This window comes from Danio rerio, chromosome 3 (assembly GCF_049306965.1).
Source record: "Danio rerio strain Tuebingen ecotype United States chromosome 3, GRCz12tu, whole genome shotgun sequence".
NCBI classification, from domain to species: Eukaryota; Metazoa; Chordata; class Actinopteri; order Cypriniformes; family Danionidae; genus Danio; species Danio rerio.
The window spans coordinates 21807942-21832940 of record NC_133178.1 but is presented as its reverse complement, the minus strand read 5'-3'; the positions used below and the strand labels follow the sequence as shown (position 1 = coordinate 21832940).

The 24999-nt window shown below is 34.7% G+C and overlaps 1 protein-coding gene and 1 long non-coding RNA gene across 4 annotated transcripts in view; one reads left to right on the top strand and one right to left on the bottom strand.

Moving 5' to 3' along the window:
- Window positions 1–236: 236 nt before the first annotated feature.
- On the bottom strand, window positions 237–23772 carry b4galnt2.1 (beta-1,4-N-acetyl-galactosaminyltransferase 2 (SID blood group), tandem duplication 1). 3 transcript variants are annotated; one of them, XM_073944373.1, is made up of 13 exons: window positions 23636–23772; window positions 22158–22317; window positions 18525–18644; window positions 16455–16484; window positions 16234–16344; window positions 15934–16037; window positions 12288–12343; window positions 11989–12169; window positions 7856–7942; window positions 7502–7683; window positions 1329–1472; window positions 1029–1260; window positions 237–943 (listed from the first exon to the last, which is right to left on the bottom strand). In XM_073944373.1, exons 2-13 carry the CDS (start codon window positions 22172–22174, stop codon window positions 762–764), a joined length of 1446 nt encoding a protein of 481 aa, XP_073800474.1. In that variant the 5' UTR covers window positions 22175–22317; window positions 23636–23772; the 3' UTR covers window positions 237–761. The 3 variants fall into 3 exon arrangements, with proteins under 3 accessions (XP_073800474.1, XP_021327090.2, XP_073800475.1); XM_021471415.3 differs by lacking the exon at window positions 23636–23772 and having other exon boundaries at window positions 22158–22447; XM_073944374.1 differs by lacking the exons at window positions 16234–16344; window positions 16455–16484; window positions 23636–23772 and having other exon boundaries at window positions 22158–22318.
- LOC141381188 (uncharacterized) overlaps window positions 16355–24999 on the top strand; it is a 30414-nt gene continuing 21769 nt past the window's right edge. The window contains exon 1 of the long non-coding RNA XR_012400953.1: window positions 16355–16521. This is a non-coding gene — a long non-coding RNA (uncharacterized lncRNA). The remainder of the gene's footprint in view (window positions 16522–24999) is intronic.

Below are 24999 nucleotides of genomic sequence, written 5' to 3'. Positions count from 1 at the left end.
GAATATTCAATGGAGCTTCTGCGCTAGCCTGCCGTTTCTGATGGGCGTGTGCGAGTGTGAGTGATGGGCGTGTGCGAGTAAATGCCTTTTTGTCTCGTTTTATGCTTGAGCAACTAAATGAATGCCTATTTAATTAATTGTATTTTAATTACATTACATCAATGCTGTAACAGAAGCTTTACAAAATGGAAAAAAAGTCACATTAACCATTCACCGGAAGTTTATCAGTATGTGAAGAAACACTAGCTCTGCATATACCCTATTGCAGTTAATAAATATTGCACATCCCTATTAGTTACTTATTTGTAAATCACTGCATCTCCAGTTGCTAATCAGTAGCACTTTAGTTTAATCCCACAAAAGAGCTTGCAAAATAAGGCCACCAAGTTCCAAGTAACAGATTTTCTTTGAAAGAGGCTTTTGGCAGCTAAATACATTCTCTTTACTTAGATGGACAGTTCACCTAAAAAATGAGGTTGATCTCATCATTTGTTTTAAACCAGGTTGAGTTTTTTTTTTCATTCTGTTGAACACAAAAGAAGATATTTTGAAGAATGTTGAAAAACTGTAGTTTTTCAGATGGAAAACTTTACTTTAAAAAAACTCAAAACGAGTAAATGATGGCAGAATGTCATATTTGGGTGAACTATTGCTTTAAGTAATGCACTTTCCTCATGGCAGCTGACTCTGTCCTTTTCTGTTTTGTCAGAATTTCACATTTTGTCCACAGAAATAAATTACATTAGTTGAATATGTAAATATCAGTACTTGATGCAGTTGAGATAATTCTTAAAGAAGTGATGAGCCAGTTTTCTCTTTTCATCCTCTTTTTCTTGATTCCTGTAACTTTCATAGCTGTCATATGTCTGATGAGTCTGATGACCAATACAGAAGCCCTTACATGTGGCTACCAATAACTTTCCAAGGCCATCGATGAAAAACTCTGATGGATGAAAATGGATGGAGTACAGTTAAATGACCCCCCAAATGCAAATGAAGATGATTGTGAAAAAGTTGCGTAGACTTACCTGTGTGACCAACTCTTTTCAAGAACGGGTCGAAACCAACTCTTCGCACGGCTTCAGTTCTTGCCAAGAAATAATTTGTTACACCATCCACAAGATGGCATCCATCAAACCCTGAAAGTGGCTGATGAAACTCTCCTCTAACACGCCTTAGACATCCTCCTCCTTCATGCTCAGCTCCCTCTTCATATTCCAGAAGGAAATAAAACTGGTCACCAGACACCTCACCGCCAATCTGAGCAGAGAGAAATTACATAAATATTGATGCTCCAAAACTTGACACTCTTATCTTTTTATACTTACAACATCTAGGTCTGGAACTGCTTCCATAATCTCCACAAAACTCTCGATCCGGGTCTCATGCAAGAACTCAAAGTCATCATCGACCCACAGGAAGTATTTTGTTGTCAATTGAGATACAGCCAGATTTCGGCCCGCAAACCACCCCTGAGCAAGCAAATAAACAACAGCAGTGACTAGTTTACTAGAATGTCATGCACGTCATCTAGAATAGCAAGGTATGCTTTCACCTGATATTATGATGCAAAAAAAAAAAAAAAAAGATCACAGTGGATATTTAGAGTAATCCAGCTGGCCGAGCCTAGTGCCTAGTTACTCTACTGAGTTTAACATTTTTTGAGGTACCCTGGGGAAGAGATTTTTATCTCTTAACTGGCAACCCTCTGAAGATTAGAAAGCTTATAGTTAGTGTTGTGGGTAGGAAGTTAGGGCTGGAGTGTGCTTGTTTCATTTTCTTGTTAATTATAATCACAGTAAGTATGGCAATGTTTGATTTAAACAAATTTATTAGAGAACCTAGTTAACCTAGAACCTAACTAACAATATACGATTGTAAACATTCTTAATCTAAAAACAATAGCAGTGTTCAGATGACTATATAGACAGGTTTTCTGTTTATTTATGTTTAAGAGATGGAGGAAGATCATTTCACCGTTACATAAACCTTAAGCAGCTCATTCTGAAGCCCACCAACAGATAAGACCCACACCCAGGTTTGAGTCACCATGATCTTGACAGGCGAGCCTTAAAGCCTTTCACACTCAAATGTGAACAGAACTGGCCCTTTTTAAAATAGTTTAAATCTAGAATGTATGTAATGTGTGCGCATGATAATGTTCTTTAACTTATGTAGAATTATTTGTCTGTGCTAAACATTGTTTATTGATGATTTACTGGTGTGAATATATTTATCAATATATATCAATCTTCTTTGTAAAAAAATTCTTATAAGTATTGCTTAACAACTTGCATTCAAACAATATGACAGAGAAGTTAAGTCTGTATGTGCAGCTAATGTGGTTTAAAGAACAACTGTATCCATTGTATTTTGGTATTTGTGTGTTGAGATTATAAAATCTTTCACATTTCTCTACAAGGGGTGAAAAAGGGGCTCAGTGGTTGGCACTGTCACCTCACAGAAAGAGGGTTGCTGGTTCAAGTCCTGCCAAGTTGGCATTTCTGGGTGGAGTTTGCATGTTCTCCCCATGTTGGCATGGGTTTACTCCGGGTGCTCCGATTCCTCTGGTTATAATTATGGGAGCTTGATCTCTGATCTGTGATGTTGAAAGACTTAGACTTTTATTGACATTTTAGTAGTTTGAAACAATATATTGCGTAATATATGATACATAGAGAATAAAGAGCTCTCTTTTAACGATTTAGGCTCAAAGTCTAAAGTGCATGGCTGAAAAGCATTAAGGGCAAAAACAATAGTCTGGAAAAATACAGTCTGCATGATCTAACACAGTGGTTCTAAAAGTGGGGGTCAAGGGGTCGCGGGGGAATGAAGGGGGGGTGGGGGGGTCACCTGGTAATTTCCAAAACTCTATTTATTTTTATTAAACCATAAGAATTACCATATTTTATCCATAACCTACTGAAGAGGAAAAACAGTCGTTTATAGTTACTATACTATATAGTTTATAGTTACTAGCTCTATTGGATTGCGACCCCTGAGGTAATTACATTATATTAAAGACACAGCAATAGCGTCAGATGCAGCAGATTGATTTTATAACACTAGATTAAACTTTCTGGCCCATTTACAGCACTCACATACATTAAAAAATAATATGAAGAATACACTTGGGTCTAAGGGTGTGTGTGCACCATTGTATGCAAGGTTTCTTTATTTTTAACCACCTCAGTGGATATTGGGGGTCGCAAGTCACTGGCATTGTCATTTTGGGGGTGGTGAGCTGAAAAGTTTGGGAACCCCTGGTCTAACAGAGTTGTTCTTATTCTCTTAATGAGTTATAGGTGTGTTTTGAGCATTAAACCAATCAGAGTATCATCTCCCATTCCCTATAAGAGTCAGTTGCGTCAAGCCATGACACATTTGCTATTTACATGGCGGACTTTGTAAGTGGAAAAACTGAATGCTTCACTAATGAGAAAACAGTTAAACAGACCATCTGCAGTGCAAGGATGAAGAACAAATGAGCCTCCTCTATTTAGCCTCGTTTCTTTACTCCTTTCGCAGATAAGGAAACGGTGTTGTACGCACTCCACTAAAGACATCCATTAGCCTACATATTTAATTTTGTTTGTTGATTGCAAAGATTTGTTTCAAAACAATTTCTAACTTCTGTTCTAATTTTCAGCAAACCAATAAATGAACAATAACAACAAAGTATGGTCAAATAATAGTTATATCTAAACACATGTCCTATTCTTATGCCTCATATGGTCCAAAACCCAACAGGTGGACAAATCTAATCTGTTTTCCCCCATCAATACAGACACGCAACAGCAGCGCTTTAAAATGAAAATGGCCTCATCAGTGTTTTCAAAACACTCCATTTTCGGGGCTCGAAAACTCTGGGGTAGTGTGGACAGAAGGTGTAACCATAGTAAAACTTATTAACGGGGCCCAATGTAAGCTGTGCTAACACTAAACTTTGTGACAACACTGAATATGTTTCGTTAACTAAAATTGTTTGTAAAAACTGTTGAAACACATGGTTTCCTTGGAAGAGGTGTGATAATGGTGTGTTTTTCCACAGGCCATATCTATGAATGATTGACAAACAAACCACCAAGTTTTCAAAGGGCTTTTTGAAATGGCCCCATAGACTTTTTGGTACACAGCTGTTAGAAAACAGACTGCACTGTGTGTTCTTGCAGCTCCCGGTTATGTGGGACACACCCCGCACATCCTGATATTGTTCATCGGATTCAAACCTACAATACATTCATTTAGTTGATTCACTTTTTGATTGTCCTCCAACGAAATAAAAATCTTCCTACTGGTTCCCTTGTTGGTAATAGCTTTCACAGAATCCCACAGACTTTAAAGTTACAAAGCTCTGCTTAATAATGTCACTCTGTTGTCTTCGTGCCAGTCACGTAGCTTTGCACTTGACATTGGTCCAACATTAAATCTAATATCACCTCCCCGAACACAACATGCTAATGTACTGTAATATTAAAGGAATGTTAAACTAATGATTGACAAAGTTGAGGGTTTATGTGAATAATCACCAAGCATTGCATCTGGACTTATTTTTGCATGACCATTTAGTTGAGCTAAAAGGTGACTTTACAATGTGTGTTTGTTGTGCTGTCCCTGAGGCTGAGCGCATGAACACAACAGCACAAGATCTCTTTCGTGCTTCTAATCTAATACACTATAATAACTTTAAACACACACCGTGATGCAAAAGTCACACGATTTCCCTAAAATTGGGCTTTGCGGAGGAACTAAAAAAATGGGATGATCAATTTTTCTTGATTATTGTTTTTCCATAACTGTCGGTGACCAAAATCTAAACTGAGTTTCTATCAGTTGCATAGACCCACAGTAGAACTTGACTTTTTTTTTTGGAAAGTAGGTCATGTCCACCATTTTCCCACTTGCCTTAGACACCCATGTGTCACCTACATCGGCCAAGTCTTACACACTAATAAATAAAAGCAAGCAATCAGCCAATATACAGAACGCTCGTGGTTACATTAATTATTGACTTATCTTTGCTCTCAGCCAAAACACGTTTCAAGTAATAGATTCCAAAGACCAAAGTTGGGGAATATGTCATTAGATATAGACAACAAGATGAATTAAATATCATGTTTACCAAATATAGTGAGATTAGATCCAGCGGTAGATCCTTGATGAACAGTCCGACGAACACAGCTCTCATTTGAGTAGATATGCTGCAGCGCATGCCAGAGTGTGTGTGTGCGTGGTCACGTGATGTGCGTTTTTAGTGGTGTGGTGTGGTGTAGACGGAGAGTTGTTCAGAAATGCTGGGTGAAACGATTGTGTGGATGTGGATCGTTTTCATTCTAAAAGGCCGTTTTAAAACTAAAACGTATTAGTGTAAACAGAGCCTAACCTTTATATCGAACTGGAAAATGTCCTTGCAGGTATGGTACTGCTACAGCAGGGAAAGAGACAGCCAATCACACAGCCCATTTGTGTTTGGCGGAGGTACACTCGAGTAAAAAATTTATTTTAACCTTTTCTGCACATCTAGGTTAATTAGAGTTGGCAAAGGCTACATCGGGAGTAGATACGTTTCATTCATTTAGTTTGTGTTGTGTAGTATGTACCATATGTGTTTTTCTGTCATTTCAAAATGCCAGTTTATTTTCACTTTGTGACACTTATTCAATCAATGTTTTCACGGGATAGTATGCGTGTGTGTGTGTGTCAAACATTTTGGTCAATTGCATTTGTTTGGGTTGTTTATATATTTTAAAGAAAGAGAAAATGTTCAATTTAGCGATGACGTGGCTTCATTTAAAATGCACAAGATATTACAGAGGCCTCTCTTGTGTGCTCTCGGTGTCGCGTGCACTCGCTCTCTCTCTGCGTTTTTTTACTTGACTTTTGTCAGTGACGATGCTGCGTGCATCAGTTACCCACATTCATCAGAAGTTAAGTCCCAAATTGACACACGTTGATTATATTAGACCTTTGTTTTCAATAGCAATTTTTCTCTTATTATAGGCTAATATTAATCGGAAATTGAGTGCACATAGTTTTACGTTATGAAATTTACAAACAGTCTGCAAGTACTGGAGAACAGATGTAACACATTAATAAAATTTTAGTTTTCATTCACGCTCATGTAAAAGTAATATTCAACTCGTTTAGTTTTGCCATCATTCATTTTTGTTTGCAATTGTGTTATATAAAGCACGAATCTTCAAACACATGATTTATTACAACACATAATAGTTTAAAAACACTAATTGCCAATAACTATTTTTTGTCTTTCCCATGGTGACAGTTACTGCACAATATTTTACTAGTTATTTTGCAAGATAGTTCTATTCAGATTAAAGTGTACTTTAAAGACTTAACTAGGTTATGTTAACTAGGAAAGTTGGAATAATTAGTCAAGGTATAACTGGTTTGTTGTGTAGACGATCAAAAAATAAACAGTAAATATTTCTGAAGAAGGCTAATGACACTGACCTTAAAACAGTATTTTGTTTTATATGAAATACTGTGAAAATTTCCTTGGTTTGTTAAAGGTCACTTGGTAAATATTATTTTAAATGATGGGAGGGAAAAAATGACTTCAACTACATCTGTTAAGGTGCCCAAACGTGCCTTGATGTACTTGAATGTTAAAAATGTGTTATCTTACTACAATACAAAGCTACTTGTCAAATAAATTAACATGGAAAATTATTTTAAGTTTATTTAATTAGCTTATTTATGAAGACTGCAGCGTGATGCATGTAAAAAAATTACTTTGAATAATTGTTTAAGTAGTTTGTGATGTATGTTAAAATGTGCCCCCTAAAAGTACAAGTGGCTCCTGCCCGATCACCCAGTTACTCTGGTCTAGAACCGCCACAGTTACCAAGTCCTAAACCCAACCATAACTGTAAATTATTAGTTAAATGAAAATTAAATAAAAATTAATAGTTGAATAACAATCATACAGAAGTGCATAAACAGTAAGCCTAAACTTGACATTATTAGTAAACATACCTCTTAATTCTGACTGGCTGATTGGAATATTGTACTGTAGAATGTAGAATGATTGTACTGATTGTAGAATGTCCTACTTGGTGAAATCAGGTTGGTTGTGTTATTATTATTATTATTTTTGAAGGGGATTAAGTTTGGGGACAATTAATTAATCGGTGGATATTGCTTGAGACACATTACCTTCATCTATGCTAATTCTACACCCTTGCTTGTAGTTAAAAATGTCAGTTGGTGGTCACGCTCCTGCTGTTTCAATTTCTTGCTGTACAACTACAGTTTCAACCAATTACAGTTCCTGAAACCTTTTCCCCCTATTATTGCAGTTCTTCAATTCCTTTTTTTGCCACCACATTGTCTACATAAAAAAGGACAAGGCTGACTTATTGGTTCAGTAGCATCATCAATGTCCTGACCAGATCCTCTTCCACATGAAGAATACAAGAGATGCACTTGACTGCATGTTCACATCTGGTGTAAACAGCAACAGCTCAGTGCAAGTGGTTACCTGTGCAGGAGGCATGATGAAGTGCTCTATGTTGTCTCCGGACACACGTTCAGGGTTTAGACTGTCGTCTGCAATGATGATCTTGATTTTGGGGTAAAACTTCCGGATGCTCTCGATGAGGACATTCAGCTCCTTGTATCTCAAAAACGTCTTGGTTAATATGGTCACCTGTGAGTTGATATCTGAAATGCAATAAAATCAAAAGGGTTCTTCAAGAGATGTTAATAATATGAAAAACGGCGCTACAATTTGATCAGGATAGCTTGATTTTAGCTTTATGCACACATCATAGACATTGCCGTTTTTTTTAGCAAATCTGATGTCAGTGTGTGTGGGTGTGTGTGTTTTATTTACCTTCTCCTGGGTCATACAGAACAGGAACTGTTGGTCTCCTAATCATGATTGGAAATTTGGCTTCATGGTCCTCAAAAGACAAACAGGCTAGGGAAAGATAATCAAAGATATTATTGGTATTTATGAAGAGTTGATAGCATTATGTGGCGACCTCTAAAATAGAGTGTAATCCGAAGGAAAATGAATGAATGAATTAAAGGGATAGTTCACCCAAAAATGAAAATTACCTCATTATTTACTCTCTCTTATGTGATTTTAAACCTTTGAGCTTCTTTCTTATGTTGAACACAAAAGAAAAAACTTTGAAGAAAGCTGGTTGTTGGCACTCATTGACTTCCATAGTAGAAAAAACAATTAGTATCGAAGTCAATTGGTCCGAGCAACCAACATTTTTTTCTTTTGTGTTGAGCAGAGGAAAGAAATGCTATCATGTTTTAAACAAGTGAAGGGTGAGTAAATAATGAAAGATTTTTGGGTGAACTATCCTTTTAAAATTGAATGTTTTATATGGCTATGAATGTTTATGCTAGAGATGCCCAAAGTAGGGCCATCCCATCTGAAAACAACAGAGAGGGTTGAGGCAATGCCTTTAACAGATCGTCATTTCTGATTTGACATAACCTTCTATTTTTTGTTTGTTTTATATTGAAGTCACAAAAAATAATCTAACAGAAATTAAATGTTTCAATTAAACGCAACTAAATCAGAGTTTTTAAAATGTCAATACCGTCACTCGACAAATAGAGGACTATGCAGAAGACATCGTCGAGCAAACTCCATTTTGTTATAAATGTGATTTTTTTTGTTTTAATTAGTTACTATAAAGTAATGTTTTTATTAATTTTTTTATATATTATTAAATAAATAATGAAATTACCCAAGCCAACTATATTTACCTTTGGCCAACTAGCCTTAATAAAATTTGGTTTTTGGCCCTTCATAAGAAAAAATTTGGGCACCCCTGGTTTATTCTGTACAAAAGATGGAAAAAAATTATTCTTTCTCTTTTTTTTTCACTTTGTTACATCACTTGCAAAGACCAGCACTCACAGAATTAGAATGATTATTAAAACTAGTCGTCAGTTTACTGTTATTGATAAGCAAATGATTAGTCACTAACTAACTGTCTTTATGAGTAATTGAACCATTTACTCAACCAGTTTATTCAAAGGGCCAATTCAGTCAGGAATGTCTCAACCACTTTTTTTTATTTCAATCACAAGATCAAACCATCTACAAGTTCCTGTCAGTGCTCTTTGTCCTAAACCCCATGTTTAACCTAAAGCAATGTTTCAAATGCTTAATTAAGAAACTTGTGTCTGACCAAGAATTATGAAACCCTGTTCCTGAAATCAAAAGCACAGTTGTATTCAGATTGGAGGTTGTGATGTCTGGATGGTTAATAATATTAACTGTAAAAGACACAAAACATCACCTATATGTGTGGTTTATTTATAAACTCATTTCATGCGCTTAAGATTGATCATGGCTGGTCCCACATCCACTACAGTATAATCACTATAAATAACCAGAGTTTTTCACTCCAGTCATCTTCGTCTTGAAGAATCCTCCCTTCCATCCCTACTCCTCCCCCTTTTTCTTTGCCTCACAGCAAGAATGCCAATGGTTCGATCCCTTACAGAGCCAGTCGGCGTTTCTGTGTTGAGGCTGCATGTTCTTCTCATGTTTGCATGGGTTTTCCCCAGGTTCCTCCCATCGTCCAAAGACATACAATATACAGTAAGTAAATTAACTAATCAAAAGTGGCATCATAGACAACTCTTAGTCAGCTGTATCTCATAGCTATTCCTAACACATTCACAAGCAGGGGAGTTCTCGAGACCTACCAGAGCTCAAACTCATCAAACACCCTTCAAACTGAAGGGAGCCCAAGGCTTGAGGATATTCTGAGCTCAGGGCTCTCTCCCGAGACATCATGTCAAAAACGCTAAATAATTAATCATCAGCTAAATGTGAACTCTGAAAATTCTGATAATCTTATGCTTGCTGAAACAGCTATAGTATTAGAGATGAGAAGAAACATAAGAGGCGACAGACGCCTTCGACAGAGTTCAAGGAAGACTTACTGAAGTGGGTCAGTTTTTTGCCTGCAATAAAGGAGGGCATAGTTCAGTTGACACTCCTAACAAATTAGTACAAACAAAGGCTGGAAGAGGTTTGGGAAATTTTTCTGTTAAAGAAAATATTCTTCATCAACTAGGAGCTATGGCCATGACAGAGGAGACCCTGGGCAAACTGCCCAAAAGATGACATAATAACAAAAACTCTTTGCTATGATTTCTAACACAAGTTCAACAAGTGTATGACCCTAGACGATTATTTACTCTGCTCTAGAGAACAAAGAGTAGAGTAAATCTGTAGTTTTGTTTTCTGCATAAACATTTTTGAGTTTTAACAAATTTTTTTGCAAGTGTATGGTCAACGTTTGTCCAAACAGTGATAAAGCATATCCTTATTCTAAATTAAAAAGGACACCTGTGTTTATAGGCTTGAATACCAGCAGAGAGCTTAAACCGACTTCTGTATATTTTAAGTCCTAAGCCCTTTGTTCTCAGTACAGAATAAGGTAAAGGACTTTGTTTTGCTCTTGTATTTGTTTTACTCAACTTTAGCATTGGATCTGTTTTACTAATAAAAGTGTATTTTTATTCATCTTCTTCCTGGAGAGGACATTTGCATCATTCGCAGAATCCATCAAGATACCTTGTGGTAAGATATGAATCGAATTATTCATTCATTCATTTGTTCATTCATTCATTTTATTTTCGGCTTAGTCCCTAAATTTACCAGTGGTCATCACAGTGGAATGAACCACCAACCAATCTAGCATATGTTTTACACAGCTGATGTTTTTCCAGCTGCAACTCAACGCTGGGAAACACTCATACACCCCTGGATTCATACACATACACTACGGCCAATTTATTTCATAAAAATTACCTGTACCGCATGTCTTTGGACTGTGGGGGAAACCGGAGCAGAAACCCACACGAACATGGGGAGAACATGCAAACTACACACAGAAACACCAACTGACCCAGCCGAGGCTTGAACCAGCAACCTTCTTGCTGTGAGGCAATCATACTACCTACTGTGCCACTGTGACGCCTAAATCTAAATACTCCTTGAAAAAACGAAACATAGTAATACATTGAAGAGAGGATTCTGGTACTTTATTTAATTATGGTATTAAACGAAGGCATCCAGCACTAGAGGCACTTTGATATGAATGAAAGGACACTCCTATTACTGATTAAAGGGGCAGGGGAGCCGATTAAGGTCTTTTCACTTTTACTCAACCATTTAATTTGTGTATTTTGTCCACCAATGAGGAACAAAATATTATCAACATATAATAAATACTTTTTGTATTGACTTGCTACCATTTAAGTACTAGTTTTGACTTCAGTTGATTAACAAATTTAAAAAATTTAACTTGATTATTTAGTAAGAAATTGGAACCAAGTGGCTAAGATGGATGAAATCACTGCATACATCTCAATCAACACAGTAATCAGTGCACTGATCAGGGTGTCAGCCATTTTAAGTGCCGTCTCAATTGCAAAATTATTCTAGTGCGCTCAAAAAAAAGTCTCAAAATGCACTGTGAAAATCAGGGTGCGTCAATTCACATTATGTACACTTAACGATAGTTTGGATGTGCAAAATATGAATCACGTGACCAATAACATCAAACATAAAGACAAATGAGACACACATGATCCAGGGTTAACTAATATTTTGTAAATAGCCATAACACTATGTGTGAGTTTATTCAGGATTAACTCATTTTAGTGGTAGCTTGCATAAAAGCTTTTTTTCCATTTTATCTCTGAAACACTGTGGCACTTTATTTCTTAACACCACATTTGAAGTATATTTTAAAGAAAATATCTTCAATTCAATTCAATTCAATTCAGCTTTATTTGTATAGCGCTTTTACAATGTAGATTGTGTCAAAGCAGCTTCACATAAATGGTCATAGTAACTGGAACAGTGTGGTTCAGTAACTGGAACATCTGGTCATTTTAGTGAGAATGTGGTTGTTAATCTGTCATTTCATAGCTTGAGCAAGCTGCTTAATATAAAGTGAGTGTGTCTGCTGTCCTCACCCAGGTCTGATGTTCTAATGTGGTAGACGGTGCTGGTGTAGCTCACTCTGGACAGCAGATCATTGAGTTGTGTGAGGTTGCTGGATGAGATGGTAAGTTCACTCTGGCCCTGTCCATCCACCTGCTGTCCATCCTGAACATCCTCCACTGAGAGCACACCACTCATCACACTCAAAGACACCTGATTGGGTTTAAAGCACATTAAATATAAAAACATAAAGTACTGTAAAATCACAACTGAAATGGAATTAAATCAAAATGTAAGATTCCAGAGTTTGCTTCAATTTAAACCAACAAACCTTGTACTGCCCACTATTTGTTCGTGCACTTGTCCTTTTTACTCGAAGGGCAAGACCTGAAGTGAGTATATTAAAAACAATGTTCTTGGTTATGGAACGGAAAATATTTATTTTCTTGTGTGCAATATGTATGAATAAAGAGACCAGATGCAAAAGCTTATGAAAAGTGGCATCTGACATGTTCTTCTAAATCAAACTTTTTTTTTCTGGTTGCTGCATGTGTAGGTTTAGTAATTTCACAATAATGGCACAGAATAGGTTATTTTCATTAAGTTTAAAGTTAAATAACTGAACATAAACATTTGAGCTTGAGGAAAAAAAGCTAATTTTAAAAGAATTTCAAATGCCACTTAAAGACTTTTCCATCTGAACTCTTCATAAACAGTATATACCATCAAACCAGTACTTTAAATACAGGAAAGTTTGTTGTTTGTTTGTTTGTTTATTTCAACAGGAAAGTCTCAATGTCTCAAAATTCATAGTTTCAAATGATACCTTTTTATTTATCTATAAGCTGCACTTTAAATCGAGCGAGATTAGGCTATTTTCAGTTAGTAAACTACCTGTACATAACCTAGAGCATTTTTATTTTTAATTGAATGAATTATTAACCACGGAGAGTTTGCATAATGGTGTCTGATGCAACATTTATGGGTGAATTATACCTTTCAGAAATACAGTAAGCTGGCTCTTACATAAAGCAAGCTCAGTAATACAAATCATATCATTTTAATCAGCGATACCCATTATCAACATTTTTATTATGTTCAGATTGGACTACTGCAACTCTTTGTATTCAGGAGTTTTGCCTGCTTCAGTTCTACGCTTGCAGCTGCTAGACTTTTAACTGGGACAAAAAAATGTCTAGTATCTCACCAGTTTTATTATCCCATAACTGGCTCCCAGTTCAATTTATGATTCAATACATGCTATTGTTATTTGTTTTTAAAGGTTTGAATGGTCTGGCACCTACATACATTGGTGAGCTTCTTCACTGGCACACTTCATTGAGGCCAATCAGTTTCAGCTAGTTGTTCATCACGGTTAAAATCAAAAGGTGACGGCTTTTTCTGTCACAGCCCCTCGTATGTGGAATGGACTGCCATTACATATCAGGTCATGCTCTTCGTTTGGTGCTTTTAAGTCTCGTTTAAAAAAAATCACCTTCTGTCTCTTGCTTTTGATTGTAATTAAATAATTAATTTTAATTAGTTTTAAAGATTTTGTTTATATATAGAGAGAAATTGTATTTTTTGTATGTTGGTTGTTTTGTAAAGCACTTTTGTCAACATCTGTTGTTTTTTTTAAATGTGCTTTATAAATAAAGCAAACAAACAAACAAGCATATTTATTTCACATAATCTCAACATTACTTTTCTTTTATTACTGGTTGAAGCAAACTCACAAAGTAGAAGTAAAACCCAGAAAGGCCCTGCATGCTTATCACAATACTTCCCTGTTTTTACAAATAGAGTGGACCAAACTAATTTAGTTATTTGCTAAGTACCTGCAGTGCATGCTCAAATGCATAGTTCTGACCTAGATACTAATGCAGTATCCATAGCTGCATAAACATAAGGGCTAGGCAGGTCTGAATCCCCAGGGCTCGCAAGAGGAAGTTCGATAATGTGAAGTATTGATTTCGGCTTGCTGGTGTTCAAAAACAGTGATGCTATGGCTCGAAGTGGCTGTAGCTTAATCAGAGTTTTAAATAGCCCTATTTAATCCGCAGTAAGAGTAAAAAAGATGTCGTGTTTTTCCCCCACACTTACACTCAGAAATAAAGGTACGCAAGATGTCACTGGGGTGGTTACTTTTTTTTTTTATATAAAATAAAAAATTAGTACCAAGACCTGAAGGGTACATATTAGTATCTAATAAGTACAAAAGTGTTTTCTCTTAAAATTTTAGGGTATGTATTTACTTTTGAGGTACCAATATGAACCCTTCAAGTACAAATGTGTACCTTTTCAAAAGGTATCACCCCAGTGACAGCTTGCGTACCTTTATTTCTGAGAGCGCAGGAAAAGCCCCTAATTCCTAAAACAGCTCCTTATTTCAGCTCTATCACGAGAAAGGTCCAGTCAAAGGTAAGCTAACCAAGCACATCATAAAACAAAAAATATAATTCAAACAGTATCCGTTATTAACGTGCAGCAAGAAAGCTCAGGATAGGCAGAATCATGCAGAATGGACTCATAACTGAGGCACTGTCTCAGCAGCGGCCGCGCACCCGCACCATTCTGCCCTCTCATAACAGAGACAATGTGCGAACACATCAAATAGCCTACACAGACATCAAAATGTCCATTGCTGCAGAGTATCTACCTCAAGAAAATACATGGTTTAAGTCTAACTGTACCAGTTAGAAAGCAAACCTTTATATTAATTGATTTCCCCTTTTATAAAAATGAGAGTAATAATTCGGAGCAATGAAATATTGCTGCTGGACAGTATATCTCAGGGGGAAAAAACTTGTGTAATTGATTAGACCAAATGGGAAATTAGAAGCATGGATTTTACAGATATTTTAGGGGTTTCTGCTCTTTTTTTAAAATAAAGTGTTTATTGTGAAGCGCTCATTTAGAAAGTATTGCAAATGTGTGTTGCTGTTTTATTGAATTTGGCAGGCATTTTAAAATTTTAAAAGTTTAAATAAATTATGTACGCTTTTACACCTACTTTAGTAAATAGAAAACATTAAAAATATAAATCAAGTGGAAAATTACATTATTCATTCATTCATTTTCTTTTCAGCCTTTAATAATCGGGGTCGCCACATCAGAATGAACCGCCAACTTATCCAGCATATGTTTTACGCAGCGGATGCCCTTCCAGCTGCAACCCATCTCTGGGAAACATCCATAAAACCTCATTCACACTTATACACTACAGACAATTTAGCCTACCCAATTCACCTGTACCACATGACTTTGGACTGTGGGGGAAACCGGAGCACCTTGAGGAAAGCCACTTGAACAATGGGAGAACATGCAAACTCCACACAGAAACGCCAACTGACCCAGTCGAGGCTCGAACCAGCGACCTTTTTGCTGTGAGACGACAACCTACAGCGCCACTGTGTCGCCAAAATTAGATTATATAATAATATAAAATAGCAAATTAATAATATAAAAAAGTTAATTTTGTGAGGCTATAGCCCCAAGGCCCAATATGTTCCTAATCCCTGGCAATATCTAATGCAGTATTTAGTTCTAAATTGTATGCTGAATTTTAGGATTTAGTATTGTAAATGCTACTTGTGATGGTTTGTGGGCTAAATCAGCTGACAAAACAGTTCAATCCTTGTGCATAAAAAAATGTCTTTCACAGACGTCAATTTTGTCATAAGCATGAGTTCTAATACCAAACCTCTTACCAAAGATACATTTTCAGAATTTAAACCTTTAAATAATGGTTTGTTAACAAAATATCAGGTGTTTTGGTGAACAATTATCAAAATATGAGTTTTAATAACAAAACAAAATGAAATTGTGTATAAAACTCAACACACATTTATTCTTCTGTCAACTATTTACCCAACATTATAGGTAACTAATTCAGCTAAGCTTACTTTAACCCAGCATTACTGGGAGTGAATGATATTGATTAATAAATAGAGGTTAAAAGAAAAAGCCTTGCTAACCTGGTATCATACTTTTCTTCAGAGGAACTACCCTAAAACCTGTTATAGGATATTGTAGAGGAGAGTTGGCCGGGGCGATGAGAATATCTGCATCTGTTTTCACCCTGAGAGATTAAAAAAACACAATGCATGAAGAAATTAATATCAAAAGAAGAAAGAACAACCATTTAAGTGTTCTCATTTCACCACTGTTTAGATGTAATATGAGGGTGCAAACTCGCTATACAAGCATGTATTTCATCTTAACATGGTGGTGGTTTTTTGTTTACAGGACCGCAGAAGAAATGAAGAGATTTTAACCTGAGTTTACTTTGCTTATACTCCTTTTCTCTGCGTTCAAGTAGATCATTTAGTTGATCTTTTGGCACGAACTGCCTGGTGAGATCAGCTCCTTCACAAGTAATATTTAACCTGTAGAGTTCAGTCAAACACGACAAGAAGAAAAAGACCGCAGTTCAAGCAGACCATATAATCTGGAGCTGTTTAATACGAACTATAGCAAATATTCAAAGTCATTTTACCTTGAGGCCATGTCATGTTCAGGACTGGCACTGTTGAACAGAATAATGTCAACATTTACATTGCCAGGTAAGTGATCAGACAAATAGAAGTAAAGATACAATCTAATTGTAAAATGAAAGTTGAAACTCTGAACAAAAGCCAGCAGTTGAATGCATAAGGGTAATGGTGTAGTGGACGTATTATATGCTACTGTATATATCTTGGACCTGGTCAACTTGCCCAAAATGCTTTTTACTTTGTTTTGTTTTGTTTTTTTGTGAAAAATGTTGTGTTTTTCATAAAATCTACCTGCATTTTAGAGGAGAAACAACAAGAACACATGAAGAAAAAAAAACAAACTTTCCTTCGGTTTTAATGTTTATACAGAAGAGTCAAGCTTTAAAGTCTGTGTGAAATTTAAAGTTACCATGCTTATTTTGCTAGCGGATGTTGTTATGCTTTAGATGAATGATTAATCCATGAAAGTTAATCTTCTGAAACAAATAAAAGAAGTATGTTTTGGTAATACAGTCTGACCATTTGCTGCTGTGTAAAACTTAAATTCAACAGGGAGTTGTAAAATTAACTTATTCTTTCAAATTATTTAATAAATGACTAATAAAAATACCAGTATAATACATTAAATGTCATACAATAAAATGTTTCATTTACGGTAATTCATACATTAACAAACCTAATTTAACAAACTGTGTGACAGACTGCGCCTAAAAGAACATCCTGTTTGTTCACTCTATCGCTCTCATAAAAAAGGCAAATGGTTTGTTAAATTAAAGTGAAATTCTCAGAGTTCTGAATAATGTATTATTTTCTTCTGTATGATCAAAAATAAAAGAATAGCCTATTTTAGCCTATTTTTTTTACCTATTTTCATTGTAAATGACAAGTCATTCATCGTGCTGGTATATTTCAGTCTCATTTTTTCAGTCTTTAACCAGGTCATTTGACCACAATGAAACTAGGCTTTCCTAACTTTGCTATTCTCAGCAAAATGAAAGCCAGTGTGGGTGTCTGATAGCCATTTTACACACTGAACTTTGTGCAAAAGAAAAAAAAGTTTCTAAAATTACATTAAGTATTATTATTAAATTAAATGTTTATTGGATTTTTTTTCTCATGTTTTTAGTTTAAATCAGGGGTGGCCAAACCTGTTCCTGCAGAGCCACCTTCCTGCAGATTTCAGTTGCAACCCATATCAAACACACCTGCCTGTAATTATAAAGTGGTGTTCAGGTACTAATTAATTAGTTCAGGTGTGTTTGATATGGGTAGCAACTGAAATCTGCAGGAAGGTGGCTCTCCTGGAACAGGGTTGGCCAGCCCTGATTTAAATGTTAAAAAATCTAAATCCTAAAATCCTAAATTCATTGCTTTTAAAATTTGTATAACAACAACAACAACAATAATACATAAATTCATTAAATCAATCCAATAATAAGCAGTTTTTTGTATATAAAACCTACAGCTGAAGTCAGAATTATTGGTTCTCCTGAATTATTTGACTACAGCTCCCCTGTATATTTTTCCCACAATTTCTGTTTAATGAAAAGATTTTTAACACCAAGCATTACAGTTTTAATAACTATTTTGTAATAACTGATTTAGTTTATCTTTGCCATCATGACAGCACATAATATTGTACTACATATGAAGAGTTCAGATGCAAAATCCTCTAAATCCATCAGACCTGCTTTCTTGTAAATGAGCATTTTCAGGTTCCTAGAAGTGTCCTTTTATATCTTACGATAAAGTTATTAGCTGGTAAATAAAATAACTTTTTCAAAAGTGTCACTTTAGGTTTTTAACAAGATAAATTTTTAACTTGGCTAACTTGGCTATAAGCCTTTAACTATCACTTTGAATACTAGTATCATGAAAATATCTGGTAAAATATTATGCACTGTCAACATGACAGATAAAAGGAATCAGTTATTATAAATTAGTTATTAAAACTATTGTGTTTAGAAATGTCTTGATTTTTTTTCTGTTAAACAGAAATTGGGTGTAAAAAACACAGAGTCTAATAATTCATACTTCAGCTATATACAGAATGGAAAAAAGTGACTGCTTACCGGAATGTTGGCATCCTGTCGAACACTTCACTTTGTATAAACAGGAAAATCAGTAAACTGAGCAACATCAGGACTAAAACCACCTTCAAGCGGTTTTTAACTTTCATCATATGAGATAATCTGAAATAACAAGCAGACTCAAATAATTACACTGGAATTCTGGTGAAAAATTATTCAGCTATACGAAATAAAAAGACAGGTAAAATAATTTTTTGCAAAAAAAAAAAAAAAAAATGCAGAAGGCAAAAAAAAAACAAAAAAAAAAACTTGCTTTCATCTCAAGTTTGTTGGGGAATGACACTTTAGAATGACAAGCCATCGTGGTCACCATATTGATGTCATTCCAAAGTGCTCAAAACTGGCCACTTTGAAGGGCCTCAAGAGATTTCAAAATGGTACAGCTAATAAACTTTTCAGACCCCTATGAAGCTGCTTTATTGTAGCATTATGTTTTGATATAATCAAATGTAATATAAACATTAATTTAATTTTTTCGAAAAACTTTTAAATTAGAACTTTTAATTCACTCAATTTCATTCAAATTATATATATATATATATATATATATATATATATATATATATATATATATATATATATATATATATATATATATATATATATATAAACATGCACACATCAATTAGCCAACAGACTAATATCTGGTAAAGTTTAACAACTGAGCTTTACAAAGCGTGCAACACAAAAAAATGTAATTGCTTAGAACTTTAATAACAATTAATTTGGTTGAATTATTTGTACAAGGAAGACTATGCAGTGCTGTTTAACATTTGAATATTCAATTTATGTACTCTTTCTGGGAGTTAGACTCCTCAGACACCATAAAACCCTTTTTATTTCACTTTTATGTTCTCTATTGTATTCTTGTTCATATAAAGCTCTTTGAATTACTCTTGTGTATGAAATGTGCTATACAAATAAACTTGCCCTGCCTGAATATCTCAATAGCAGATTATTTCTTTTTCTTGCAAACCTAAATTACAGAACATTTTAATATAGATGTTGCAATATTCTATTTCAATCACTTTTTGAGCATGGTTTAAAGATTATCTGAGTCAAATTTGGTGCATATCAGCTAAACGATGTAGGAGGCGTTCGAAAAAGTAGGTTTTTGACTAAAGGCTATGTGGTGGAGAGGAAGTTCAGTTAATTAAGGCATAATTGTTATCAATATTCTCAGGACAACCCAAGGAATGAATCAAGATAAGTTTTATAACAATTGCATTTTTAGAAATATTGTTATAACGTTTGATCAAAAGGTGGCGCTGTGATAAAACTTTTTGATATACCAACTTCCATAACAATTTGCATAGTATAACAAATTCTGACAATTAAAAATGGTCTATGGCCAATATGGCTGACCTAGGAAAATCAGACATACATCGACTCGGCATGCTCTGGCAGATGTAAAATTTATGAATTTTGAACAAAGGGTAGAGAAGTTATATAAAAAAGCCATTTTGTATCTCCAGACCACTAGGGGGCAGTGCGCCGAAATGCTGCAGCCAACTTCAGACCATGGTTGTAATAACACACAAGTTTTGTGTGAATATGTCAACATTTCACAAAAATAACAGTAAGTCAATTTCTTAAGCTCTCTGATGAATTTGTTTGTAAGTTAATCGAAAACGGTTCATCTAATCCATGGGGTTCCCAAACTTTTCAGCCCGCGACCCCCAAAATGACAATGCCAGTGATTTGTGACCGCCAATATACTCTGAGGTGGTTAAAAATACAGAAACCTTGCATGCAATGGCACACACACACACACACACACCAATAGACCCAAGTCTATTCTTTGTTTAATTTTTTTTAATGTATGTCAGTGCTGTAAATAGGCCAAAAAGTTTAACCTGGTGTTATAAAATTTGCAGCATCTGACGCTATTGCTGTGTCTTTAATATTATGTAATTACCCCAGGGAGAGGTCGCAATCCAATAGAACTAGTAACAACAGTAAAAGCTACTATAGTAACTATATAGTATATGGTAACTATGAACAAAATATTTTTTTTCTCTTCAGTAGGTTATGGATGAAATTTGGTAATTCTTATGGTTTAATAAAAATAAATAAGAGTTTTGGAAATCACCAGGCGAGCCCCACTTTGAGAACCACTGGTCTAATCAACGTGAATTCTTCAATAACTTTTGGGTCAGCATGGTCTGTAGATTATGTAATTCAATTTGGGTGAAAATCAAACAAACAGCCTAGGAAGAGTTTGTTAAAACATGTTTTACAAAAAGTTCAAAATAGCGAACACATTTTTATGACAGAAAATGATGTCAGAGTGCAATTGAATCGGCTTGTGCCAAGAAATTAGAGAGAAAAGAATTTTGATTATAACTTTTGAACCTAATGGGCAACAAAAATAAACATAAGTGAAACTTTGGACAAGTGGTGGCACTACAGAGTTTAAGTTAGAGAGTACAAATTTGTTTTAATTGAAGATCAGACTGTCCTTTATCAGTGTGCCGAAGTATGCACAAATGCCGCAAATGGTTCATTGGACTGCCATAGATTCCCAGAGCGGAAGAAGGCGGAAGAATAATAAGAACCGGAATTGATACAAGCTACAAGCTAGTTTAAAAAGTGCTGTGTCATGAACAAAAGTACTTAATTTTTAGCCCTTCACCACACTATTTTTTTTAAATACTACAATTTTAATAATGCCTTTTCATCCTTATTAGAAAAAACGTAAGTGATGAGAGGAATGAAAGAAAAAAAATTAAGGTAAACGAGCTGAATTTCAAAGTTATTTGCTCACAACACACAATCGTCATATACACACTGCAGCAATGCAAATCTTTTACAAAAGAAAACTGCACATAACACCAGTTCAAGTAACAAGTTGTAGACTTCACTTTCTCTTACCTGATAAATTCTGTGCAGCTTAGCATGAGCATAATTTAAATGCATAATTCAAGTGAAAGCTCATTTTAATTATTCTTTAAAGTAGTAAATGTATGTAACTATTTACAAATAGTTAAATAGTAAACAGTTAAACAAAAAAGATTTAAAAATCAGTCCATTTTTAAACATGTCCCACAGCCATGGTGGTAACACTTTACAATAAGGTTCATGCATTTACTAACATGAACTGATCATGAACAACACATGTACAGCATTTATTAATCATAATTGAACATTTACTAATGCATTATTAACATCCAAGTCAATGCTTGGTAACATTAGTTAATGCACAATGAGTTAATATGAACTAACAATGAACTACTCTATTTTCATTAACTAACATTGACTAACATGAACAAATACAGTAGTAAATCTATTGTTCATTGTTTGTTCATGTTAGTAAATGCATTAATTAACATTAACTAATGAACCTTATTGTAAAGTGTGACCGCCATTGTGGTTGTTTACTAAAGATTAATCGAACCTCGTACGTACTAAAAACAAAGTAATCAGATTAAAAACTTACAGACAAAGCATTCTACAGAAGTGTGCATACGTCTTTGCCATAAACAACTGCAGTCTCAGTCAAAGTCATAAAAATTTCATAATCAACCGTAGGTCCAGCATTAGCTGACCAGCATGAATTAGCAAAATAAAAACTATATACAGAAAAAAAGCAAAAGTGTGGCATAATGTACTTACCGGTGTAAAATGCTCATATCAGGAAAATCTGTCGAGCAAATAAGATCTTGTCATCCGTGAGAAACATTCTCATGCTCCTTCCTCTTATGGGTACATCTAAAACCTCTTCCTTGTTCAGTGGTAGAGCAGTCTGCTTTACACCACTCCTCTTAGCTAGAATCTTGATGGCATCAAATTTCTGTATATTATTAACCAAGCACACTAATGCATTGTAAATAAAATTCATAAGATACATAAATCCTGCAAACAAAGAGTGAATTACTGGCATACTGCTGTAGCTACTGTGATCTGCTATTGCAGTATACTACACTGTAACATGAAGGAATTACTGTAAGTTAGCTTTTCAGTTCTTACAAACTGAAATGGACTTAACAAATATTAATAAAGTTGTCCCAAATAAAAACTCAAGAATTGTGTTGTTTCAGCTCATTTTAAATAAGTAGCCCGAGCAAACAACAAACAATTGTTTTGAGTGTAGTGTAAAAATATTACAGTACTGTGCTGTAAAAATACGTGTTACACGGTTTATTACTGTAAGGCATCTGACCTATTATTGTATTGCACCTGCTGGACTCTCTATAAACTTCACTGTAAAAATGCTGATTCATGTAGGGACAACATGGAGTTGGCTTTTTAGTTTTTACAATTTTAAGTGGATTGTCACAAAACAATTAGGTTGTCCCAATGAATTCTCAAGAATTGTGTTGTTTCAGCTCATTTTAAGTATTTTGAATAAGCTGCAAAAACTATTTTATATTTTGAGTGTTTCTTTAATATGGTTGTAAATGTTTATTGTTGTTAATATATTAATTTTAAAGTTAACATAAATACCACCTTCAAGAGAACATTACTAAATACTTTCCAATTGCTGCAAACAAATGGCAAAGACCACAGGTAATCATACAAAAACATGCTTTTTTCAAATCAGTGCTACACCAGTGCTGGGCTGAAGAGTCTTACTGTCACCACACACATCCTGTTCCAGAAAACAGTGCAGTGATGACACAAACATTACAACTGTGGGTATCTATAATGTCATTGTAAATACATACTTTCAAAAACCTTTCTAGAATGTTAAAAGAGAAACATAAAATAATAGTTTTGATGTTCTGTCAATTATGCATGCATAACTTTACTGTACATTGATGGACACAATTGCCTTTTCAAACTTTAAATCAACATTAAACTTATATGCATAACTGTCAGCCACCAGACATATGTTTACAATCTGACATGCAAATTCAAACTGTGTGCTTTGATGAGTGGGTCAAATCAAGGCAGAAAATACAGTATTAGACCTAAATAAGGTTTGATTTTAATGTAAAAAAAAATCTTAATATTAATATAAAACAGTACGAAATCGAGTCATGACCTATTTACAACTTTTTTTTTTTTTTAATTGCTATATTATGTAACTCAACCTTTTTTCATTTTAACAGATAGCAGATATACTGTATTTGCCTGGTTTAGAAACATACCTATGCATACCCAATCCCATGACACCTGGAGAGTTCGCTCATCCTCCATCAATAGCAACAGTCCTGGGATGTAAAAAAAAAAAAAAAAAAAAAAAAAAAACATTATTAAAACATTTATTCATTTTCCTTCAGCTTATTCCCTTTATTCATCAGGGGTCACCACAATGAAATGAACCACCAACTTATCCAGCATATGTTTTACACAGTCGATGCCCTTCCAGCTGCTCTCTCACACTCACACACATGCAGCCAAATTAGCTTACCAAATTCACCTTTAGAGCATGTCTTTGGGCTGTGGCGGAAACCGGCGAAGCTGGAGGAGACCTATGCAAACACTGGGAGCATGCAAACTCCACGCAGAAACGCCAATTGACCTAGCCGGTAATCAAACCAGCAACCTTTTTGCTGTGAGGCGAAAGTAACTAACCACTGAGCCACCATGTCAAGCATAAAAGAAACAAGTATAAGAAAATAAAAACATAAAAGAATAATGATAATAAAAAAAGATTAAAAACTGTTTAAAATGTGTTCAATCAAGAATAAAGGGTGAACGTTTATCAATGAACTTACCATAATATTCAGTCATTTAATTATGTCCATAGGTTTTCAAGATGCTATATTTACAAAATAAAAGACATGGTTACACAAAGAAACATTAAAACACAAAAAGGCTTTAATACAGAATAAGCATATTCTTAATGCACACATATAAGAAAACATCAACTCCTACAGTCTAAAAATCAACATTAATCAACTTTTTACATATAAAGGTGTTCTAATGTTTTTCAAAAGCACAAAAAGTTTCTACATAGGCATCAATGGGTCACTACAGTCAGCGTTGAAGTTCAAAAACCAAATTTTTTTATGAATAATGATTTTTTTTTATCTTCACTGGGCAGATGAGGACAACATTGCCTGTGCAAACTCATGCTCATCTCATCCCACTCCTTGGCTAGAGTTCAAAAATAATACACCTCAGCTATTTTCAACTGTTTTCCTGTCAAGGCTGAGTACTTCAGTGCAAAGTAATTAAAGTCTCTATTTAATCAATGTCAAAATCAAGATTTTTCTCAAATAAAATACTGCCATTCTTATTAAACAGCATTTTTAATGTGCACTATACTTTATAAAAAAAAATAATAAAACAACAAACAGCACTATACTCACTGCAAAAAATGCAGGTATCCACACAATTCATTCATGTTGTCACATTAGTTAAATGCAACAAATTGAAGGAGATTAAACATAATATTTTTTTTTTTTTAAATCTCGAGCATTGTTTTGTTTCAGCTCATTTTAATTAAGTAGTCTGAACAAGTAGCAAACATATTTTTGGAGTGTCGTTTTTGTTTCTGAGCAATCTG

What these genes read in the sequence shown, in the direction of transcription:
- b4galnt2.1 (XM_073944373.1), bottom strand. An exon ending in GAAGAAAAGTATGATACCAG is followed by an intron (nt 12,344 to 15,933) that starts GTTAGCAAGGCT and finishes TACTCACTTCAG; the next exon opens with GTCTTGCCCTTCGAGTAAAA. An exon ending in TCATCATGCCTCCTGCACAG is followed by an intron (nt 1,473 to 7,501) that starts GTAACCACTTGC and finishes TTGCTTGCTCAG; the next exon opens with GGGTGGTTTGCGGGCCGAAA.